Below are 21,449 nucleotides of genomic sequence, written 5' to 3'. Positions count from 1 at the left end.
AAATCATCTTGTACATAACAGCCAGCAAGTAGTGTTTCACATATTTAAAAATATGCAATAAATTAAGTAAACCCTCTAAAATGTCTGATTTGTATAGAAATGTTCTTGTTTTAATATCTAACGTATCAGTCAAATTTCATACCTCACACTCTCAGCCATCACAATGACCAAATAAATGTGCAAAAGTATATATAGTGTTAAGTAAAAACACAACTTATCAATCACTTCATCATACTTACTTTAATATAAAACTATACATATACTGTAATAAAGTGGCATTGCACTTTTAGTTTTCATATAAATATTGTGCATACATGAACAATGCTACCTCACTAGACTGCTGTCTAAAGAAAGCATAAAAAATACAAATAAAATTAAATTCCTGGTAGTTTCTAATCAGGTTATATTTGAAAAGAAGGGGGTGGGATATCTCCAAAATACTATGCGTAAAAAAAAAAAAAACATAACCCAGACCAATGAGGTATTGTATCTGTATCGGTATTTCCGCTGCCCATTACCATCTGTATTATTTTATCTGAGGCATTTGAATATTCTACAGCTCAGTTGTGCAAATTCAAAGTTTGTGGAAATCTACGCTTCTCAGTTCAATACATGAAAAAATAGTCAAGTTCGAGGTTGTTTCTTAGATATTACTGTCTGGCAGAAAAGTTTTTACTCCTTCACAAAGAAGAAACAGTATCTGCACAGTGACAGGTCTAACATGGTCCAGCAGGAAATCTTCCTTTAAAACAGGCCTCGACTTCAACTCAGAAGGCACCATGGAGTCTCATTGTGGTCGCAGTCCAAGAGAACGTTCATTATTGTGCATGGTGCTCCTCCAATTGTAAGAATTGTCTTGGATTCTATTTTGTACCTCAAGTTTGTAAGACCACCTTCCTTATCTACTTTGAACTGCTCCTGTAATACAAAAGAATTAAACAAGTAAGAAAATTACAATGATCATCTTCAGAAAGAAAATGAATAATATTCCAAATACAGAGCGAAAACAACAACAACAAAACAACAGGCTATTAGGCAGGAAGGATGTAGGCTGGACAGGCAAAGCAGAATATAAAATAAAATATGCAGCTCATCAAATGCAAAAGAGATGCTTCAAGATTATATAAAGTTATACAAAAAGTTGTTTTATATATGTTTAGTAGATACTACAATACACCTGTTTAAACTGGAAAGCATTATTTTTCTGTTGTCATCGATATACAGTATTATTCTGTATTTTACTATTAAACACATTTCATAGAAATAACTATCTACAAATAACTGAAAACTAGAAACCTGTTTCTGTGCAGCCACCCGCTTCTGATCCCTCTTTCTCCAAGCTGGGTCATGGATGTGCCTAAATGTTTCATAACCCGTTGTTATACCTGTAGGTCGGAAAAGCTGCGAAAGGCAAAAAATATATGTGTTAAAAATTGTGCACAAAACATCTCAGGAATTAAAACAGCATTAACACTTCAAATTTAAAAGGCAAAATACTGGTTAGAAAGTGTTGCACTTAATTAGAACTACTTCATATTGCTGTTTTTATTGCCATTTTTTTTTTTGGTACCCACTGATGAGGTCATTCCTTGTGTGAATTTAAATGTCCTCCATTTGCCATGGGTTTCTTGATTGGTCTTCAACTTTTCCTTATACATCTTCATTGATGTGCAGGTTAGATTAATGCATAACTCTAAACTGCATGCGAGTAAGCACATGAGTGGGCCCTGTGTTGGACTGCCACGCTGGTTCCGAGTTGGTTCCTGCCTACCTTAATTCGCTGCTGGGTTTCAGCGTCTAGTGGCACTGAACTGATTAAGCAAATTAGGAAATGCATCAATGATGTTAAAAATTAAATTGTTTAATTAACTATTCTAAGAAAGAAGAAAACACTACTCACACTATATGTCCTTTCATTTTTACATTTACAGAAGCCTTTTTTCTATTATGGGACTGAAGTCTACCCACAGCAGCAAAAGGACCAATGAAGAAAAGAAATCGGAATTGGACATATTGGGCAAATTTACTTATTCAATGTGATGCTGAAACAGTTAAGGATTGCCTGAAAATGGAGTACTCAAAAACCCCATACAGTCCCATATACTCACATGCACAGCGAATGAGTCGGCAGCTGTAACTGAATCCCTGGACCAGTGAGAAAGGAGCATTAATGGATCTGCTGCTCCTGACTATGCAGAGATGTAATAATATATTAATAAACTCAGCATGATACAGACTTGGATACCTTTAATCCAGCTCCTTGCAGTCTTCTGTAAAATTCGTCATCTTCTCGACCCCAACCCCAAAAGCGGTTTGACATACCATTGCACTGAAAATTATACATAAACTGTTAAAGGCTGAAGATAACATATATAACAGTATAAAAAGCAACATTCCAAAAAGTATAAATAATACTATTGATATATCTATATATATCTACACATATCTTTATACATATCAATAAAAGCAAGTCCCGACTTATCCACTGGAGAACTTATCCGCGAGTACAGGCAGTCCCCGGGTTACGTAAGAGATAGGGACTGTAGGTCTGTACTTAAGTTGAATTTGTATGTAAGTCGGAACATACATAATTTTAATAAATGCTATTGTTGACCAACTGTAACCAAGTGCTCTGCCAATGAATGATGGAGTTTCACCTCTCTCTGACCTTTTTATTATTTCTACTTTATTTTTAATGGTGATGGCCTTTCTCTTCTTTACTGTATCACCAGCACTTGTATCAGATTTGCGTTTCACAGTCATTCTTGAAGGGTGAAGACAAAAGGTTAAGATGAGCTCTTCTGCACAGCATTGTACACGTTACCACAGCAGGAAGACACCAGACGTAGTGATGTACTGACTAGACTTCTTCCTGCTTTGTGCGTAACAGTACAAGCAGGCTTGCTATTGAGAATGAATGGAGGCAGCGAGGGGCAGTTCATCACCCGCCCATCACACAGTCACCTCCACTACAGTATGCTGCCCATAGCGTCCGACCACCGAGAACGAACACGGTACGGCCAAAGGCGGGTAGTGAATCACCCACCACCGCCCCCATTCAACAGGCAGCGACCTGATGCACACTACAATGCTAACCCCCGCTGCCCTGTTCACCCTCAATGGCCTCTGTTCAGCCACAACCGGGTCACCGCAGCATTACCAGCCACCCACAGAAAATGAACGGGGCAGCTGTATGTGGTGGGCGGGCAGTGAAACGCCTCCCTCCGCTTCATCCAGCCTGCACCCAGTCAGAAGCAGTAGTTGCAGCAGCGTAGTGGGCAGGCAGCAAACCGCCCCATAAAGCCTCCGTCCTGCACATGAGCGATAGCTGTGGCCTCGGTGACTATGGCCCACGGGTCACCGCTTGCCACCGGGAGCTGCCCGAGGGACACTATACTACGTGAGCAGCGAAAATCGCCCCCCTCCAGCCTCTGCTTGCAGCGTCCCCAGGTTGAAGATGACGGAGTGGCAGTTACTGAGGTGCATGCATCGCAGCTGCAGCCCTGTTCGTAAGTCGGATGTCAGTAACCTGGGGACTACCTGTATATACAGTAGATCCTTCAGTGATGAAAGAAAAGTGTGAAAACATGTTTTTAACAATTGACAATACTACTGCAGTATAATCACAACCCTCACTGTTAATTTGAAAAAAAAAAAAAAACAACAGTACAATTGATTTAATATACAGAACATAAATTGAACATTACTTAAAGCAATGAGATCAATTTTAGTGTGATAATAGTGTGATATAGTGTGTTATAATGTAAAGAATTGTGGAATTGAGAGTGAATATTGATAACATATATTTTGATTAATACATTTTTAGCATGTCTCCGAGTAACATCCTCCGGACAGTTAAAATAATCTGAAACTTTAAGGATAGGGGTGTCAAATTCAGATCCTGGGGGGCAAAGTGGCTGTGGGTTTTTGTTCCAGCCGCTTTAATTACTAGACAATTACTATTGAAATACAATTTTCAGCTTTATTTTTTGAATTGCTTTTAAGGTCTTTAATCAGCAATTACACCATAACAATATGCCAATGAGCCAACACGACAACCTAACCCTATCCAATTTGCATATGCTTGTCTATTAGGTGAAAGTCTGAGAAATAAACTGTTTTGGTCCACATGCGATAGTGCCTTAAAAATAAATAAAATATCTGGTGTGGCAGAATATGACTCCAAAAGTCATAGAATTAAATAACTAGTTTCACAAACATCATGATTTGGCTTCTAAAAGCAATTGGTTGGATTTTGAGGTCCCCTGTTATAACTGGTCATATGCTGGCTCACTTTGCATCTCATTTTTGTTTTTCTGCTAGGTAATAAAAAAAAAACAAAAAAACAAAAATAAGAGATCCGAGTCTTAACAAGTGAATTAAAAAATTAACCAAAACCATTAACCAAATGACATCTGTTCAGATTAACAGCAGTGACTGATTACTAATGGAGAAAGCGGCTGGAACAAAACCCTGCAGACACTACAGCCTTCTAGGATCTGAGTCTAACACCCATGACTAAGACCTTTGTTACCAAATTATTGAAATAATAATAAATGTGCTGCAGGGATGAATTCAAGGTATTAAATTATTGATAAATGATTAAGAGACTGTATGTCATTATGCTCCCCTGATCCCCTTTCCATTGCAAAATGCTAACTACCCTGATCCACAAACCACTTTAGAGAAATTATACAAGTACAACTGGCATTCAATTTATTGCCCATTTACTAGATCAACTAATCAATCTAGCATTAATCTCATCCCATGGAATATAAAACTTCTTAATATTTTCTCAGTCACTGCAGGGGACCAGAGCTTATTGCAGCAGTACATGGTGCAAGGCAGGATCAACCCTAAAGAGGTCACAAGTCAATCTGAGTACATAACATTTGCAAACCCAGAATTCAGGGTCACGTAGGGGTCGGAGGTTATGCTAGTGGCACTGGGTGTACAGCACTAATCAGATCAGAACAGGTTTCCCACCACACAACGAAACTCGCACAGTGGCCGATTTGTAATTGCCAGCAAACTTATACTGAACATCTTTGGGCATGTAGCAGGAGAATTAAAATATACTTGCATTACCATTTCATAATGTTGCTTTGTCAGTAGTAAAATTCCTCCAACATATGTTTTATAATGGTACAATGGATGAAGTTCAGGAGAAGCAACATGGAAGGGTCCCCGATCCGGAAATCCATAATCCAAAGCTTCATTTTGGGGTAGCAAGTCTACATCATGCATCGCAATATAATCAGTGTCATTCCCACTTTCCATAAACCCAACATTTATCAATGAAGCTCTATTAAACCTAAAAAACAAAAAAAGGAAAATGAAAGTAGACATAAAAATAGATTAGTATAGAAAACAGAGTCGATAAACTATAGCAGATATTTAGACCATTACCACTAATTACCATAACAGGCTCAATATTCACTGAAACACAGTGAAATATGGCCACTTGAGTTAACATGACAATACTGCAATCTTTTGACTGAAAGTTAACTAAAAATGACTTTTTAAAGCTACACAAGTACAAAATGTAATACAGGAAAAGCAGTAGCATCACTTAATCAGTTTGGAGAATAAAATATTATGGGTATTTCTGGCCATTATAACATGACAATTATTCTCCATTGTTTTTCCAAAGCTGCGGAATGACCTCCCTTTCTCTATACAAACTGTACCTTTCCATTAAATATTTTGGAACTGCTTAGTTTCTCTTGTATGGAATAGCTGCTGTTGTACTGAGAAAAAATGTATGATGCTAATTTGTGCCTCAGTCTAGTTGTAGGTATAATCAAATAATAGTAGTACTTAGGGGTGTGCGATCTGACAATTTTGGATTGTGATCGATCTTGAAGACGTCCACAATTTAATTTTCAAGCGAATTGTACAGACTGTGGTCTTTTATATTCTTCTAATACTCAGTACTAATGGATTTGAAGCAAGTCTGCAAACCAACAGAACAATTTCCTGTTGTGATTGGCCAAATTATATTACATTTCCCCACCACAGCTTTCTTGAAAACAGTTTGTAGCACACAAGCAGCGTGGCAGATGAGGAGCTTGTGCCAAAGAAGAACTTGACATCAGTAGTGTGGCAGTGGTTCAGCTATGCACAGCCAGATACTGCACAAAGTAAAGTTATATGTAAAATTTGTTGGACAACGGTCGGCACTTCAGGAGACAATATGACAAATCTATTTAAGCATCTTAAAAGGAGACACCCAAAGAAACATGTTGACACTGTTTCAGTCCGGTCAGTATAACCCCACTCATTTGTATCTCACTTGGTCGCGAAGCATAAACAGTTGTTGCTGATCAATGCATTAGCGCAGTTAAAAAAAAATATGATAAAAGCAGCAAAATGTTGGAAAGAGGTGACCGAGGTGGTCACATTCTATCTAGCTAAGGATATGGTACCATTCAAAGCTGTAAACAACATGGGTTTTAAGAAACTGATGCACATTTTAGATGCACAATATGATCTCCCAAGTTGCAAATATTTTTCTGATACAGCCATTCTGCATATGTATAGTGACTGCCGACAGAGGGTTGTGAAGCAATTAAAGAATGGTGAAATTTTTGCAACAATGAGTGACAAGTGCCGATTACAATTTTTTAAAGAATGTTCATGTTTTAAAATGTCAGAATTTGAAAAATGCCATTGTTTACATACATGTAATCTATTCACAATGGATTTTTTGGAAAGATCGTTCACCCCTAGTAGTACCAGTCCCTCTTGCCCATTTTTTTTTTTAATCTTGTTCTTTATTGTTTTTGATGCTTGCACCTTCTAAACATTTTTATTGTATTTATAATTTGCTTTAGATAAAGGCATCTGCTAAATCAAAAATACAAAAAGCTGATGAAAAATGTGTCATCACATAATCAGACAATTATTAATAGATTACAAAGGTGTCACTGAAATAGCAGAATGATGAAGTATAGCAGCCAAAAAAAATCAAGTTTCACTGCAGTGACAGAAAAATCAAACAACTATGACTGCAAAAGGCCAAGGAAAACAACGCCTGGATTACTAGGAAAACATCACAGAGCCTGCTGAATCTCATCTTACGGTGTTGTGCACTGAACAGAAGGCCAGTATAGGACAAAAACACTCGAGTCCTTGGCACCTTTCTGCCAGGTCTCAACCTGATTGGTGCTTGCAATGTACTGGAGTGGAGTGTGTATTTAAAACTCAGAAAGGTTAATTTGACATGTGAAGAGCCACATTTGAATGTCATATTTGCTGTACTCTGTATAGGTAACAATACTACTACTGCTACAATCAGGTGAATCTTTTTAAAGTGCATCCTGCATGAATGGGCTTTCTTAATCAAAAGAGCAAGGAAAGACCTCAGATGTAACTTAACAGTGAATTGATCTTAAAACAATGGTTTCTCTTGGTCAGTCCAGCATTGTTGGAATGGAACACTGCTTGGATTAGTGCTCCTCTAATAGCCCACAGAACGATACTATACAGGAGTTGTCATTTATCACATTTGACACCATATTCAGTCTGGGTCGCTCAGTATTCTCCATTTTTTTTTTTTTTAAGGCAAAAGAGGTACCAATTGACTATTAAGTCAGTGTATCCCATGAAACTGCCACTCCATGCTTAATACTGTATATTTAAACGGGGGATATAGGTTTAGTATAGGATTGTATAGTGCAGGTTTTTAGTGGCCATATTCTAACCAATTTCTTAATCTGAAGCTAAACCTCACTATTATTGTGTTCTCATTTTGTCACTACAAATACTGCAGATTTTCTTTTTCAAAGAACTTCAACCAAATATTTTGCAGCCAGTGGCAGAGTATTCATTTTCAGTCCTGGACATTTGTGTCTCTTGGATCAATATATATTTTATTGAAATATACATTATATTGAACTCATAAGTGTAAATGTGTACATCTGAGCTGTTCAGCTTTTGGTTCCTTTTGTGTCTCACTGATAATGGGCAGCCATTTAATAATACAAGACACAATTAAACACTGTCAATGCAACTGTTTAAGGCTAAAAGAAGAAATTAAGCATTCTGAATATTATCTTCTTTAACTAATTAATGTTGAGTACAATTATGTTCAGAAATGTATGTTGCAATAGCAGCATTAATTAAGAAATTATAAGTAGCAAAATCCAGCAGTCACTGTTGCCCTCCAGTACCAACACTGACACCACTCAACATACTGGTATTTTAGGTGCGTTTTAGGACATTTAAGATACATTTTGAATTTTAAAAACCAGGACCAAAATGTGGGCCTGTGTAAGCCAAAGCAATCCTGTGGAGTTTGGAGGCCGGTTGCCTGGAGTGAGGCTATATCAGGGAAGACTAGTGAGGGTCATAGCCTGCTTTGTTTGACTTTTTGGAGATTTAATGCCTTTTTGGCATACATTATTCTTCCTTCAGAAATAATCCAGGCCAATGGACTCCCAAGAAATATTGTCATAAAACAACGACATGCTCTTTTATAGAAATCCCTTCACACATAACATACATTCATAAACAGATCAGTTTATAGATTGACAACTACTACAATTAGTTACGGAACAAAATGGTTGTTCTAAAAAGGTTTACCTATAATGATCCACTTGATTGATTATGACGATCTTGTGTCGAATCTTCTTTTTGTTTAAAAATGAATGCATGTAGGGTACAAAAACAAGAAGCTCCTCAAATCGCTCTCTGAAGGGAACAAGTACAGCTATCTTGTGAGGCCCCCATGAAAGGTCATCTGAAGTTACCGTGTGCTTATCCTGCGAGCACAGCTGCTGTGGTACAGATCCATCATAATTTACTCTTCTGGAAATGTCTCCTGAGCAGCTTAGTTGAAGCCACAGCAAGGAGGCAAATGCTATCACTATACAGAAGCAGACCAGACGAAAAATTGTGCATTTTCTAGACAATACCCCAAAAAAGAGTTGGGACCTGGCAAGCAATTTAAAAAAAAAAAAAAAACACATTAAAAGGAAAATGTCAGAAACTAAGCATTATAACATAGCATTAACAGTAATTACCACACTGTCCTCCATACTCTCTCATCTACCCAAGTCTTCACTATACAATTCATTTCCTGTGACTTCCACCCATGCTGCTGATCTTACACACATTGTCAAATAGATTACGACAATATCTTCAGAACAGTAAAAGCATTATTTACAGTTACCTAAACGCAGATTTAGCATAATTATTTTCTTCCTTATAGTAGGTCTTACCAAAGATAAACAGCATAAAGAAATCCCCATTGATACTGTGGTCCTGACTCTAGTAGATTCAATTTAACATCTCATGTCTCACTGAGAAACCACATCACCAATCCGAGTCATATATTCATATTTCAATGTGAGAAAAGTGGCTGGCAAGGACAAAGGGCAGCGCTTAAATTTCTAGAGTTTGAGGAAATCTCCTATGGTGTTGGTTGTGTACAAACTGCCTATACTGAAAGCAGTACAAACAATTGGCACAAAGAGAAAGAATCTAGTTTTCACAACAGAAACTCCCATTAATGACATGACATCAATGGATTGCTTCTCTCTTTCTCAGAGTGGTCCTATTTTTGTTTTGATTGGTATGGGCACATCACGGGCATCCACTAAGAGGATGGTCGGTAATGTCAGTGTTCCCATTTTTAAAGTGCTTTACACATCGATTGGCACTACTAATGTCCATGTAGCCGTCTTCGTATGTACTCTAATCTGAAGTTGCGCATGAATAAGTAGCGAATTTACTACCTCACAGAAAATTAAACACCACCCTTTACTTATTTTCATTATATTCATTTATTAAAATGTAAATTTATTTTTAGAGCAAATTTAAAACAAAAGAAATAGAGCCTGAACTATTAGTATGAGGTAGGTGAGGTCAACATATTTTATTCCAATATTAAATGACATGTGGACCTACTTGATAGGACAACAAACGTTTCTTTATTACAAGCCATTTCTTAGCATCTCTTTTATCCTGTTAAGTTTTAGTATGATCCTATGACTTCTGGCTAGCATGTAGGAATAATTAGGCATTCATATAAAACTGAAGCTCCAAGTGTATCATAAGGAAGGAATGTGCACATACTTAAATTTTGTAAAAAGAAGAAAATTGAATGTAACTTTCCTTGGCCTTGGAAATAAATAAAACATTTGGAGCAACACAGCTGTCCCATTATTCCTACATGAATCAGGTGTATGAATTGAAACATGCAGGAAACTGCACATTAACCATCCACTGACAGACATGCACAAACAGTCCTTTTAAATTAGTTTACTGCTATTTAATTTAGATGTCTGTAGCCTTGAACCTAAAAAAAAGTTTTAGTACACAGGATGACAATATTCTATTGCTCATCACTGAGATGTTTCTACGCCTTGTTTAAAGGCTACCCTTGGCCAATTCAATTTATTTTACAGGATCATAAAATGCACATATCCATCTATAGAGGGTCCCACAGCTGACAATGTTTATCAGAACAAACACCAAGCTGTGAGTTTGAAGAAACTCCCTGCAGAGCTTTGAGAAAGGATTGTGCCGAGGCACAGATCTGAGGGAGGCTAAAACAAAATCCTGCAGCATTGAAGGTTCCCAAGCGCACAGTGGCCTCTATACTTCTTGAATGGAAGACGTTTGGAACAACTTTGACTCTTCCTTGAGCTGGCTGCCCAGTCAAGCTGAGTAATCGAGACAGAAGAGCCTTGCTAAGAGACCTGATCATCACTCTGGCTGAGCTTCAGAAAATCCTTGTGGAGATGGGAGAACCTACCAGAGAGACAGTCATCACTACAAAACTCCACTGATCTGGGCTTTATGGCAGAGTGGCCAGATGGAAGCCACTCCTCAGTAAAAGAAACACGTACGTCTACTTGGAGTTTGCAAAAAGGTATCTCAAGAATTCTCACACTGTTAGAAACTAGATTCTCTGGCCTGATGAAAACAAGATTGAACTATTTGGTTTCAATTGAGAATCAGGTATTGAGGAAACCACACACCATTCATAACTTGGGCAATAACATTCCAACTCTCAAACATGGTGATGGCTCATACGTTTCGGGTTGTTTTTCAGTAGGAGGGACTAGCAGACTAACCAGGGTTGGGAAAAGATAAAGCACAGCAAAGTTCAGAGATATGCTTAATGAAAACTTGCTCCAGAACTTTCTGGAGCCTAGTCTGGGCTGAAGGTTCTACTTTCAACAGGACAAAGGCCCTAAGCACAAAGCAAAGACAACACAGGAGTGGCTTAGCGTCACCTCTGTGAATGTCCCTAAGAGGCCTAGCCAGATCTCGGACTTGAGTACAATCAGACATCTCTGGCTTGTCCTGAAAATAGCCATCCACCCTGACACAGCTTAAAAGAATCTGCATAGAAGTGTTGCTTTATGAGGATAAAAAACAAATTCACTTGACAAGGTAAACATGTAAATTATGCAGATAGAAGGTAAAGTACACTGTTAACAAATAAAGACAACCAAATGCTCACAGCAAACCAATACAGAACAATAAAGAGCATAGGACATCATGCATTGCTCTGACGAGTGCAACCAGTGTGCTGCACTTGTCTAAGTTAGACGCTTTGACACATGTTACTGCTTTGCAATTTCAAGCAGCAAACCCAATTCTACTATATACTTACAACAGCGGATTGTCTCCTAATTTTCTCTGATAATGTGCTCTGTTAATTGAAAACACTGCTGATTAGGTCCTGATATCTTTCATCCTGAAGAAAATATACTATACCTACCATAACTACAGATAAGAATAGAGTGAATGTACTAGTAGAGAGAACTGGGTTATTGTGTGCTTCTTTATGAAGGGCGAAGTAACACTGACAATAGTTGGAGCAATGAATATAGGATTAAAGTCAGTCACATTTTCTGAACCCAAGAAGCCAAAAGCTGCAAAAGGCAGCAAGGGACACAAGGTACAGGCCGATATTGAATGATATTTAAATCCATCAAAGGACACAATAACTTATGCCGGAGCAATTTAGAGTCAACCTAACACATTTTTATCACTGTTGCTGCAATGGTAACCTCGGTTCACAGATCTATGAGATAGTAATGCTAACCACGATACCAGTAATTTAGTGATTTCTGAACATACATACTCTATTTTACTATAGATACACAGTACATATATTTAGACATGTAAGCCTAGGGGTGCTTTAAGGACTTAAAATATGAATCTGGGGTAATGAAAAGTGTGTGACAGAAATGTGGACTAATTTTCCCTCTTTGCTCTTAAGAGTGGAGAAGGCCATTGACGACAGACAGGAATGTAACTTCTGCCCACGAAAGTCCATGGAAGTTTAGTCCTTTCATGGTCTTGCTGCTATATAAACAACCATGACACTGGAAGTCGGATTTCATTTGAAGTTCTGCTTTGAAAGAGGGTAGAACTTCTACGAACGAAGTCTTTATCTTGGTTAAGGAAGCCAAAGATATTCAAAGAGACCAGAGACCAACAACAACTGTTGTTTCTTTTAATTCTCCTCTAGACATCTGTGCAGAATTAAATGGGGTTTTCCAACTTGGACTCCAAACCTTTTATGGCTACCTCTCTTCCTGTTACAATATATACACTGTCAATTCAGAATGCATTTAGACCCCCTTCCCTTTCTGCACACTATATTGTGTTTACATTTATATAGATAAATTGGTCATTTTTGACCATCAATCTGCACTCAGTAACCCACAATGTCAAAGTGAAAACATGTTTTCAGAAAAGTTTACACATTAAAAAAAATCAAAAACTGAAATCTCATTTTTATGTGTTTGCTTTAGATCATTAATTTAACACTTTGTAGAAGCAGAAATTCTAGCTCTGAGTCTTATTTGTGAAGTCTTAACAAGTTTTGTACACCTGAATTTAGGCAGTTTACCCCATTCTTCCTGACAAATCCTCTCAAATTCCTTTGGAGTGGAAGGGGAATCATCTCTAAACTGCCACCTTCAGGTCTCTCTACACATGGATTTACTTCCAGGCTTTGACTCTGCCACACAAGGACAGTCGGAGACCTGTTCCAAAGCCACGTCAACATCATCTTGGATTGTTTACTTTGGGTTATTGTTGAGCTAAAAGGTGAACTGTCTCCCCAGGCTAAGGCTGCATGCACACTGAAGCAGGCTTTCTTTGAGGACCTCTCAGTACTTGACTGAAGTCATCCTCCCCATAAATCTGACCAGTCTCCTTTTTCCTGCCTTTAAGAAGAACTCCACATATGACATTTCCACCTTAATGCTTCAATGCAAGGATGGTATTAAGCAAATGATGAGCACTGCCTGGTCTTCACCAGACATAATGCTTGAATATTTTCCCAAAAGTGTTAATTTTTTTTTTTTGTCTCATTAGACCAGAGAATATTTTTCCTCATGCTCTCAAAGTCCTTTAAATACCATCAGACCAACTCAAAACGGGCTTCCATTTGCCTTTTACTCAACAGTGGCTTCTGTCTACCCACATACTATAAAGTGTCCGTTACACTGAAAAAAGTATAACATTGATGTTGTTCATTCAACATAAATTTTCTCTTTCAAGCAACTTAAGAGTAGTCATTTAGTGTTGTAGCTTGAAATATTTGGTTTCAGATCTCAATCAAAGTAAAAAAAAAATGTTTGTACCAAAGTAAGTTATGTTGGAGGGAAAAAACAAAAAAATCCTATTTCAGTTAACCTAATATTTTAGGTTGTTTGGGGAGGGTATGGGCTGGATGTGGAATTGGAAGAGGATTTTTTTTCTCACAATACCACAAGCAAATTGCGCTTGTCTGATCTGTCAATCTATCATTGCTATTCCAAAGAAGGAAAATGTGGAAAGGCACTATCAAACTGTTCATAAAAACTACGAAACTGACGTCCTTCCAAAAAGCGATCCGAGAAAGAGAAAGGAGAGGGAACTAAAATCGCAGTTAATCGGACAGCCGTCATGTTCACTCGGTTGAATTCAAAAGCTCCTTGACTGCATTATTCGGCTCTACTTATTTATGTGAGTCAGCGTTTTCCCACATGACAATTATTAAATCCAAATACTGTAGTGACCATAAATGTATTGAATTGTTACTGTGCCATAAAGGTTATTCAGTTATGTAAGGTACGACAACATACTACTCAGTATATATATATATATATATATATATATATATATATATATATATATATATATATATATATATACATATACATACATATAGCATTTTTAATGTAGGTAGATCATTTCAACCTGGTCATTTTAAAAGTAGCTTGCAAGCTGAAAAAGCGTGGGCACCCCTGCTCTAAATAATTTGCCTCAACTTAAAAATTGTGGGTTCAATAAGATAAAAAGAATTATATTGGTTCAGATTGAAAATACTGTATTAAGTGTGAATCATTACTTTAATTATTTTAAGTTGAATGGAGGTTATACTTTTTTCAGTGTACAGCGCTGCTGAGATGGTTGTCCTTTCCAGAGATCCCCCCATATCAGCAGAGGACTTGTGAAGCTCTCATTTCTATAAGTATTCATTCATACTCTTCACTGTAGCACTCCAAATTGAGTTCAGATGCACCCGTTTGCTTTAATTATCTTTAATATAGTTAAGTGTGGGGAGGACTGGAGTGGAGTCCACCTGTGGCAAACTGAAAAGACTGGACATCATTTAGTACATCGTTTAGTAATTTATAATGCCTGTCAGGACAAAAACTAAGCCATTAAGTCCAAAGAACTCTCGGTAGACTGCCACAATCAAATTGAGGTGAGGCATAGATCAGGGAATAATAATAATAATACTACATTTTATTTATATAGCACCTTTCCCATGCTCAAGGCACTTCATAGAATTTAAGAAAGAATGACAGGGTATACAGTATATAGCATTGTACAAACCAGATGAATAAATAAAGAAGATTAAGACAGTAAATTCAGAGAAAGCCTAACAGAAAACATAACTGATAGTCTAGCAGACACACACAGGTTACATGAGCATCTTGACAAAGAGGTAAACTGAGAGAAGGATAGTAAAGTCAAGTAGAGCTAAAAGCCTTCCTGAACAGACGAGTTTTGAGTTGTTTTTTAAAAGAATCCATGGAGTCAGCTGACCTGATTAATTTCGGTAGGTCATTCCAGAGTCTGGGCTATACAGCTGAAGGCCCTGTCACCCATGGAGTGTAGATTAGTGTGGGGCACAACAAGATTGCCAGAATCAGAGGACCTTAGTGGGTGGGCAGGCACATAGCGATGAAGAAGGTCACTGATAGTAGTTTGGCGAGAGGTTATTTAAGGCTTTGTAGCTTATTAGTAGGATTTTATATTCAATTCTGTAAGACACAGGGAGCCAGTGAAGACGGAGCAGGATGGGTGTGATGTGCTCGCTGCTGCTGGTTCGAGTAAGGACTCTTGCAGCTGAGTTTTGAATAAGCTGGAGCTGTGATATAAGATTAGAAGGGGCACCTGCCAGCAGCGAGTTACAATAATCGATGCGGGATGTGACAAAAGCAGGGACAAGTTTCTCAGCATTAGGTAAGGAGAGGTGAGAGGTGTTACGGAGGTGAAAGCAAGAAAGTTTCTTAATGCGATTTATGTGGACGGAATAAGAGAGGGAGGAATTAAAAACACCACCAAGATTCTTTGCAGTAGCGGCAGGTCTGATGAGATCACCGCCAAGATGGACTGGGAAGGAGCTCATTTTATTAAGTTGCATTTTAGTCCCAATTTGCAGGAGTTCAGTTTTGTTGCAATTTAATTTTAAAGAGTTCTGCTCCATCCAGGTTTTAATTTCACTAAGGCAGGTTGTGAGCTGAGAAAGCTCTGATGAAGTTCCACTTTTAACATTGAAGTAGAGTTGAGTATCATCTGCATTAAAATGATAACCCAGTCCATGGCTACGAATAATATGGCCAAGGGGAAGCATGTAAATACAGAAGAGGGCAGAGGACAGAGCCCTGAGGAACTCCTTGTGTGACTGGCACTGAGCTAGATCTGTTGTTGCCAAGACTAACAAACTCTTGCCTATCAGTCAGATAGGACTTGAACCACTGGAGGGCAGTGCCAGAGATACCCAGCATGTTCTCCATTCTGGACAGTAGAATGTCATGTCTGACAGTGTCAAATGCTGCACTGAGGTCTAATAGAATTAATATGCTGGTTTGTCCAGAGTCTGCTGCCATAAGCAATTGGTTACCCGTAGCAGAGCAGTTTCACAGCTGTGCTGCACCCTGAAACCAGACTGAAAGGGTTCCATCAAATTATTAGAGGTTAAGTAATTGGTGAGTTGGGAGGCTACAACACGCTCAAGAACTTTTGACAGGAAAGGTAAGTGGGAAATAGGCAGAAAATTGTTAAGATTGTCAGCATCAAGACCAGACTTTTTAACATTGGGGTTACAGAAGCGATTTTAAAAGTGAGCGCACAGAGCCAGTGTCAAGGGATGAGTTTATTATTGTTGTAACAGTCGGGATTATGGCATGAAGGCAGGATTTAAGTAGTGTGCTGGGGATGGGGTCCAGTACACAAGTAGTCAGCCTCATCTTACAAAGCAGGTTATTAACAAAAGCAGATGTGACTGGTGAGAACTTAGAGAAGGAGCTGGATGAAGTGGGAGAACAGGGAGATATATAAACAGATGATGTATTTATGTTAGTTGAATTATTTAGATCTTTAATTTTGTTACGGAAAAAGTGGAGGAATTCCTCACAGACTTCAGTAGAAGAGGTAGTTGGGCCAGATGGGTTGAGTAGTTTATTAACTACAGAAACAAAACCCTTGGGTTACGTGGCCACTTTCTATTATTCTGCCATAGTGGGTGTTCTTAGCAGCAGTTAGTGCTTCTCTGTAAGCTCTTTGGTGGTCAGAGAAAGCCTGGATGTGCACGGTGAGGCCAGTCTTACGTGACATTCTCTCAAGGCGTAGGCCAGCTGCTTTCATAGATCACAATTCTGAATTATACCAAGGAGCTGAACGCTTAAAGGAAACCTCCTTATGTTTTAAAAGAGCTGTTTTATCTAATGCTGAATGAAGGGCTGAGTTATAGTGGTCAACAAGACTATCTAGTGTTGACGGAATAGGTGCAGACAGTAAAAGATCAGAAATGGATCCAGAAAGGACAGAGGGCCATATATGTTTAAGATTTCTGTAAGAAATTTGTCGTTTACAGGTAAGAGGAGGGAGAGGCAGTGAAAAATACTGCTGATTTATGGTCAGAGAGTCCCAAATCAGTGCTGTAAATGTTGGCAACAGATAGTCCAGATGTGCAGATCAGATCCAATATATGACCACCAGAGTGGGTGGGAAAATCAACATGTTGTGTCAAGTCAAAACAGTCCAGTAAGGATAGGAATTCATTTCTCAGTTTAGATGTAGTAATGTCAATATGGAGGTTGAAATCACCAAGGAGGATAATTCTCTGGGAGTGAGAGCTTAAGTTGGTTAAGAGATCAATCAGATCACATAAGGATGCGTTGTATTTTGGAGGACAATAAAGAACAATGAGGGAGACGGGACCTGTTTCCATTATTAGTTTAAGAGCCAGGCACTCAAAAGACAATGGACAGTCAATTGGGATTCGTTTGATGTTTAAATCTACTCTGACAATTACTGCAAGTCCACCTCCTTGTCTTGAGCTGCGAGGCTCTGTGTGGAAAGTGAATCCAGGAGGTGTCACCTCCGTGAGAGACATAAATTCATTTGGTTTTTGCCAAGTCTCTGTTAAACACAGTATATCAAGTTTGGTATCAGTGATGAATTCTGACAGCCCCAATGCTTTGCCATTAAGAGATCTCGAGTTAAACAATGCAATATTAGTTAATGAGACTTCTTCTTGCACCGAGCCGTGATCGGAGTTTATTTTCACATAATGTAAATTTGGCACACTGACACTTCTATTTCCAGGGCCATGAGTAGGATGGCGTATTCCTGAGAAAATGCTGCCGGTGGTCTTTTCATTTGCAGCCTGGCGGTGGCGGCGACCTGACCCACGATGTGCATATTTCAGGCACCGCAAAATACCGGTGCCTTTTAGGATGTTCCAGTCAGACCATTTGCTCCGGACAAACTGTTTAATATGAAAGAGTTTGTCATGAGAGTATTTTAGCATGATAATGACCAATACTTATCCGATAAGTAAGGGAAAGGGCATGAGTCTCCCCAGGAGCACAGTGGCCTCAATCATTCTGAAATGGAAGATGTTTGGAACCACCAGGTCTCTTCCTAGAATTGGCCATCTGGCTAAAGTGATTAACCAAGCAAAAAGGACCTTTGTCACGGAGATGACCAGCAACCCAATGATCGCTCTAGCAGAGCTTGAGAAGTCCTCTGCCGAGATGAGAGAACCTGCTGGTAGGATGACCATCTAAGCGGCACTCAATCAGGAGAATCAGTAGTTAGACTCATGTGTAAAAGGTATTTGACAGTTTTAAACGACTCTGAGGGCACATGGAAAGGTTTCAGTGGTTTGATGAGAGAAAAACTGAACTCCAAGCACTGTGTCTGCTGACTAGGTACTGCTTATCACCTGCCTTATACCATCCCTACAGTGAAGAATGGTGGTTACAGCATTATGCTATGGAGGTGCTTTTCAGCAGCAGGGACTGGTCAGAATTGAGGGGAGGATGAATTCAGCCAAATACAGAGAGATCCTGTTCCAGTGTGCACTTGACCTCAGACTTAGGTGATTGTTCACCTTTCAGCACTAAAATGACCCAAAGCATTCTGTAAAAACTATGCTTGAGTGGCTTCCAGACAAGTGTGAGTGGCACAGTAAAGCCCAACGTTAAAGCAAATACATCATCTGTAAGGAGAACTGAAGATGGCAGCTTACAGATGCTGCTCATCCAGTCTAACAGAGCTTGAAAAGATCTGCCTAAAATTAGGATACATTGCCAGATCCAGGTGTGAAAAACTTATCAAGACTTCACCAAGAAGACCAAAATGAAACTAACTGTTTCCAAAGAGGCTTCTACAAAGTACTGAATGAGAGATTTCAGTTTTTGATTTTTAATAAATCTGCAGATCTTACTAAAAAGATGGTTTTCATTTTCTTATTATGGATCACCAACTGGAGACTAAAGGGGCAAAAAAAAAATCTAAAAATATCTACAACACAATAAAGAATGCAGAAAGTGAAGGGGCCTTAATACTTTCTGAATCCACTCTATCTACATGCACACATTAATATGAAGAGCAGACAGATTGGTGTCCCTTCCAGGGATGATGCTTTGTTCCAGACACTGAAGAAAAGGCTCTGGTGCCCTTGACTAGATTATTACTGTATGTTTGAGAATGACAGATAAAATACAGCAGATGTAATTAACCAAAGCAATTTACAGATCACAAGTCCAAGATATGAAATTCTCATACTGCCATATAAAAGCAAAAAAAAAACAAAAAACCCACATACTACAAATAAACAAGTTATGTTGAGCAGATATACTACATGCTCAGAGTATTAACATAAAGAAAAAATATAAAAATACAAATGCAAGATTAAATATTCTGGCTTTATGGAACTAATGACACAAAAAATAAGAATCAACAAATACACACTGAATAAAATACACAGTTCATTCACACACAGCTAACTTGTTGGTGTGTATTAACATTGCAAATAAATGACTTAATATACATACTTCTGCAGTATTGCACTGATATGGTACCACTTTGTTACCGTTTAAGCCAACTTTTTCATTCTTATCAACTTTTTTATTCTTATTCATATACTGAATTGCTTTCCGTGACCTCTGTCATCGCTAACTTACATTAGGGGTCTACGATCTTCTTAAATCGGAGTCACTTACATGTACATTCTGCGTACTGATAAGCGCATTCTCCACCTTCAGGTCCTGCCAAGTGGCATCGACCTCGTTCGTGCTTAAGACCACTGACCAATCATCAGGTGCCAAAACAGTTTCCGGACTAGAGGAAAAAACGCTGAAAGCAGGAAACAGGCTATTTGGGCGGATTGATTTCCAACGAATAGTGACACAACAGGGATTACGTCACTTTGTCACCTATTAAGACACCAATAATATCAAGTCTACTTACCTGTTGTAGGAATATCTGCTCTGCTTACGTGTTACATCAGGCAAGCACAGCGTAACAATGAAGCCGCCTGACTCAACTTGAATGTACGAGCCCTTTCCCACCACGCAATGCATTTCTTACCTGCTGTCCTCTTTAAAGTAAAGGACAGGCTTTCTTCTGGATGAGTACATCATCTTCAAATAGAATTTCGGTTCTGCTCAAACTCCGATAGCCATATCTGGTGCTTTTCAAACTAACTCAACCTTCCGGCTTCTTGTACTCCTTTTAGAGTTACAGTCTGCATTTCAGTTTCAAGGATGCTTGGTATTTCTAAACGTTTTTCCTTTTCCACTTACACTTTACTGCATTAAGGTAATTAGCGTTTCTTCCGCTTTGATTTAAACATTGGAAATGAGGAACTGTTCATTACTTTAGCTCATGGCTATGCCTTTGCCTCCAGACCTCGCATAGCTCTTTGTAGGATTTTTCTTTTGTGTTTTTATATGTTGCATTGTAACTCCACACACCTTACTTCACCAGACCGTACTGATTTCTTGTTAAATTTAGCCGATTAACCATTCTGTTAAGCCAAAAACAACTGGCGAGAGAACTGCTGGAGATGTTGGTCCCAGTGCTGTCCAGAAGGGTGACGACTGCGATACTTGCAAGAAAAACTATTCATGCCATAATTTATCATTTAAAGTTTCTTGAAATATAGAATTGTATCATACACGAGAGATAAACCGCGTCCTCTATACACGCTGGCTGATTTCTCCAGATGCGTAGCCTTATATCCGTCCGACGCGAAAAAATCAAATAAGTGGCAAGGTTCCTAGCATAATCAAAAGAACGTGGAGTACCACGAAATGTGTTCCGGTCGTATTTTATCAAGTTTTGAAAAATGGGTGGCTGGATTATGCCTCGCTGGAACCAAATCAGTCTTCTAGAATAATTTAATTAACTTATTTTTGCGTTATTTAAATTATATTTTTTGTAGCTTTGCAATAATGTTTTTTAATTTAAAAACGTGGCCTTTGAAAATATTAATTTGCATATTGTAACGATTCGCAAAAAACGTGCAGCACTTCTAGTTCTGTAACATCCTAACCTTTTCAGTAGTAACAGTTACAGCTTCACTGGGCGTTCAATTACCTATTAGGAATATGAAGTTTGGTACTCCGTCATGTTGAAACTGCTCTAGGAATGCTCCTCATTATACAGTTAACATTTAGCTTACCGATTAATACAACACAATGCTATTGACGCCAGAATTTTATTGGACACAACAGAATTGGGATAAGCAGGTTGTTCATCCAACACACAAGAGATGAGCACTTGCCATTTAGCGTGAATACCCAAAACAACCTTGGAAATGAACAAATGCATTATTTTAATCATACAATCTTCCTTGGACAATTTAAATACGGCTGTATCTAGGAATGCTTTATTTTTTTTATTATTAA

The 21,449-nt window shown here is 38.4% G+C and overlaps 1 protein-coding gene across 4 annotated transcripts; it reads right to left on the bottom strand.

Moving 5' to 3' along the window:
- Nucleotides 1–221: 221 nt before the first annotated feature.
- b4galt7 (xylosylprotein beta 1,4-galactosyltransferase, polypeptide 7 (galactosyltransferase I)) lies at nt 222–20,781 on the bottom strand. Of its 4 annotated transcripts, XM_039774807.1 has the most exons (7): nt 20,128–20,781; nt 11,630–11,668; nt 8,587–8,937; nt 5,089–5,314; nt 2,246–2,329; nt 1,297–1,401; nt 222–918 (listed from the first exon to the last, which is right to left on the bottom strand). In XM_039774807.1, the coding sequence occupies exons 1-7, from the start codon at nt 20,178–20,180 to the stop codon at nt 763–765; spliced, it is 1,014 nt and encodes a 337-aa protein (XP_039630741.1). In that variant the 5' UTR covers nt 20,181–20,781; the 3' UTR covers nt 222–762. The 4 variants fall into 4 exon arrangements, with proteins under 4 accessions (XP_039630741.1, XP_039630742.1, XP_039630743.1 ...); XM_039774808.1 differs by lacking the exon at nt 11,630–11,668; XM_039774809.1 differs by lacking the exons at nt 11,630–11,668; nt 20,128–20,781 and adding an exon at nt 19,761–19,856.
- Nucleotides 20,782–21,449: the final 668 nt, after the last annotated feature.

Source organism: Polypterus senegalus, chromosome 13 (genome assembly GCF_016835505.1).
Source record: "Polypterus senegalus isolate Bchr_013 chromosome 13, ASM1683550v1, whole genome shotgun sequence".
Classification (NCBI taxonomy): domain Eukaryota; kingdom Metazoa; phylum Chordata; class Cladistia; order Polypteriformes; family Polypteridae; genus Polypterus; species Polypterus senegalus.
The sequence above is the reverse complement of the archived record's forward strand: the minus strand, read 5'-3'. Positions and strand labels throughout refer to the sequence as shown.

Bases quoted from the DNA above. Each gene is read 5' to 3' on its own strand.
- b4galt7 (XM_039774807.1), bottom strand. From the start codon at position 20,180: ATGATGTACTCATCCAGAAGAAAGCCTGTCCTTTACTTTAAAGAGGAC. The intron at 5,315-8,586 runs GTAAACCTTTTT...TTTGTTTTTTAG, and splicing joins AATCAAGTGGATCATTATAG to GTTTAATAGAGCTTCATTGA. The intron at 1,402-2,245 runs GTATCCAAGTCT...TGCCTTTCGCAG, and splicing joins TGCAAGGAGCTGGATTAAAG to CTTTTCCGACCTACAGGTAT.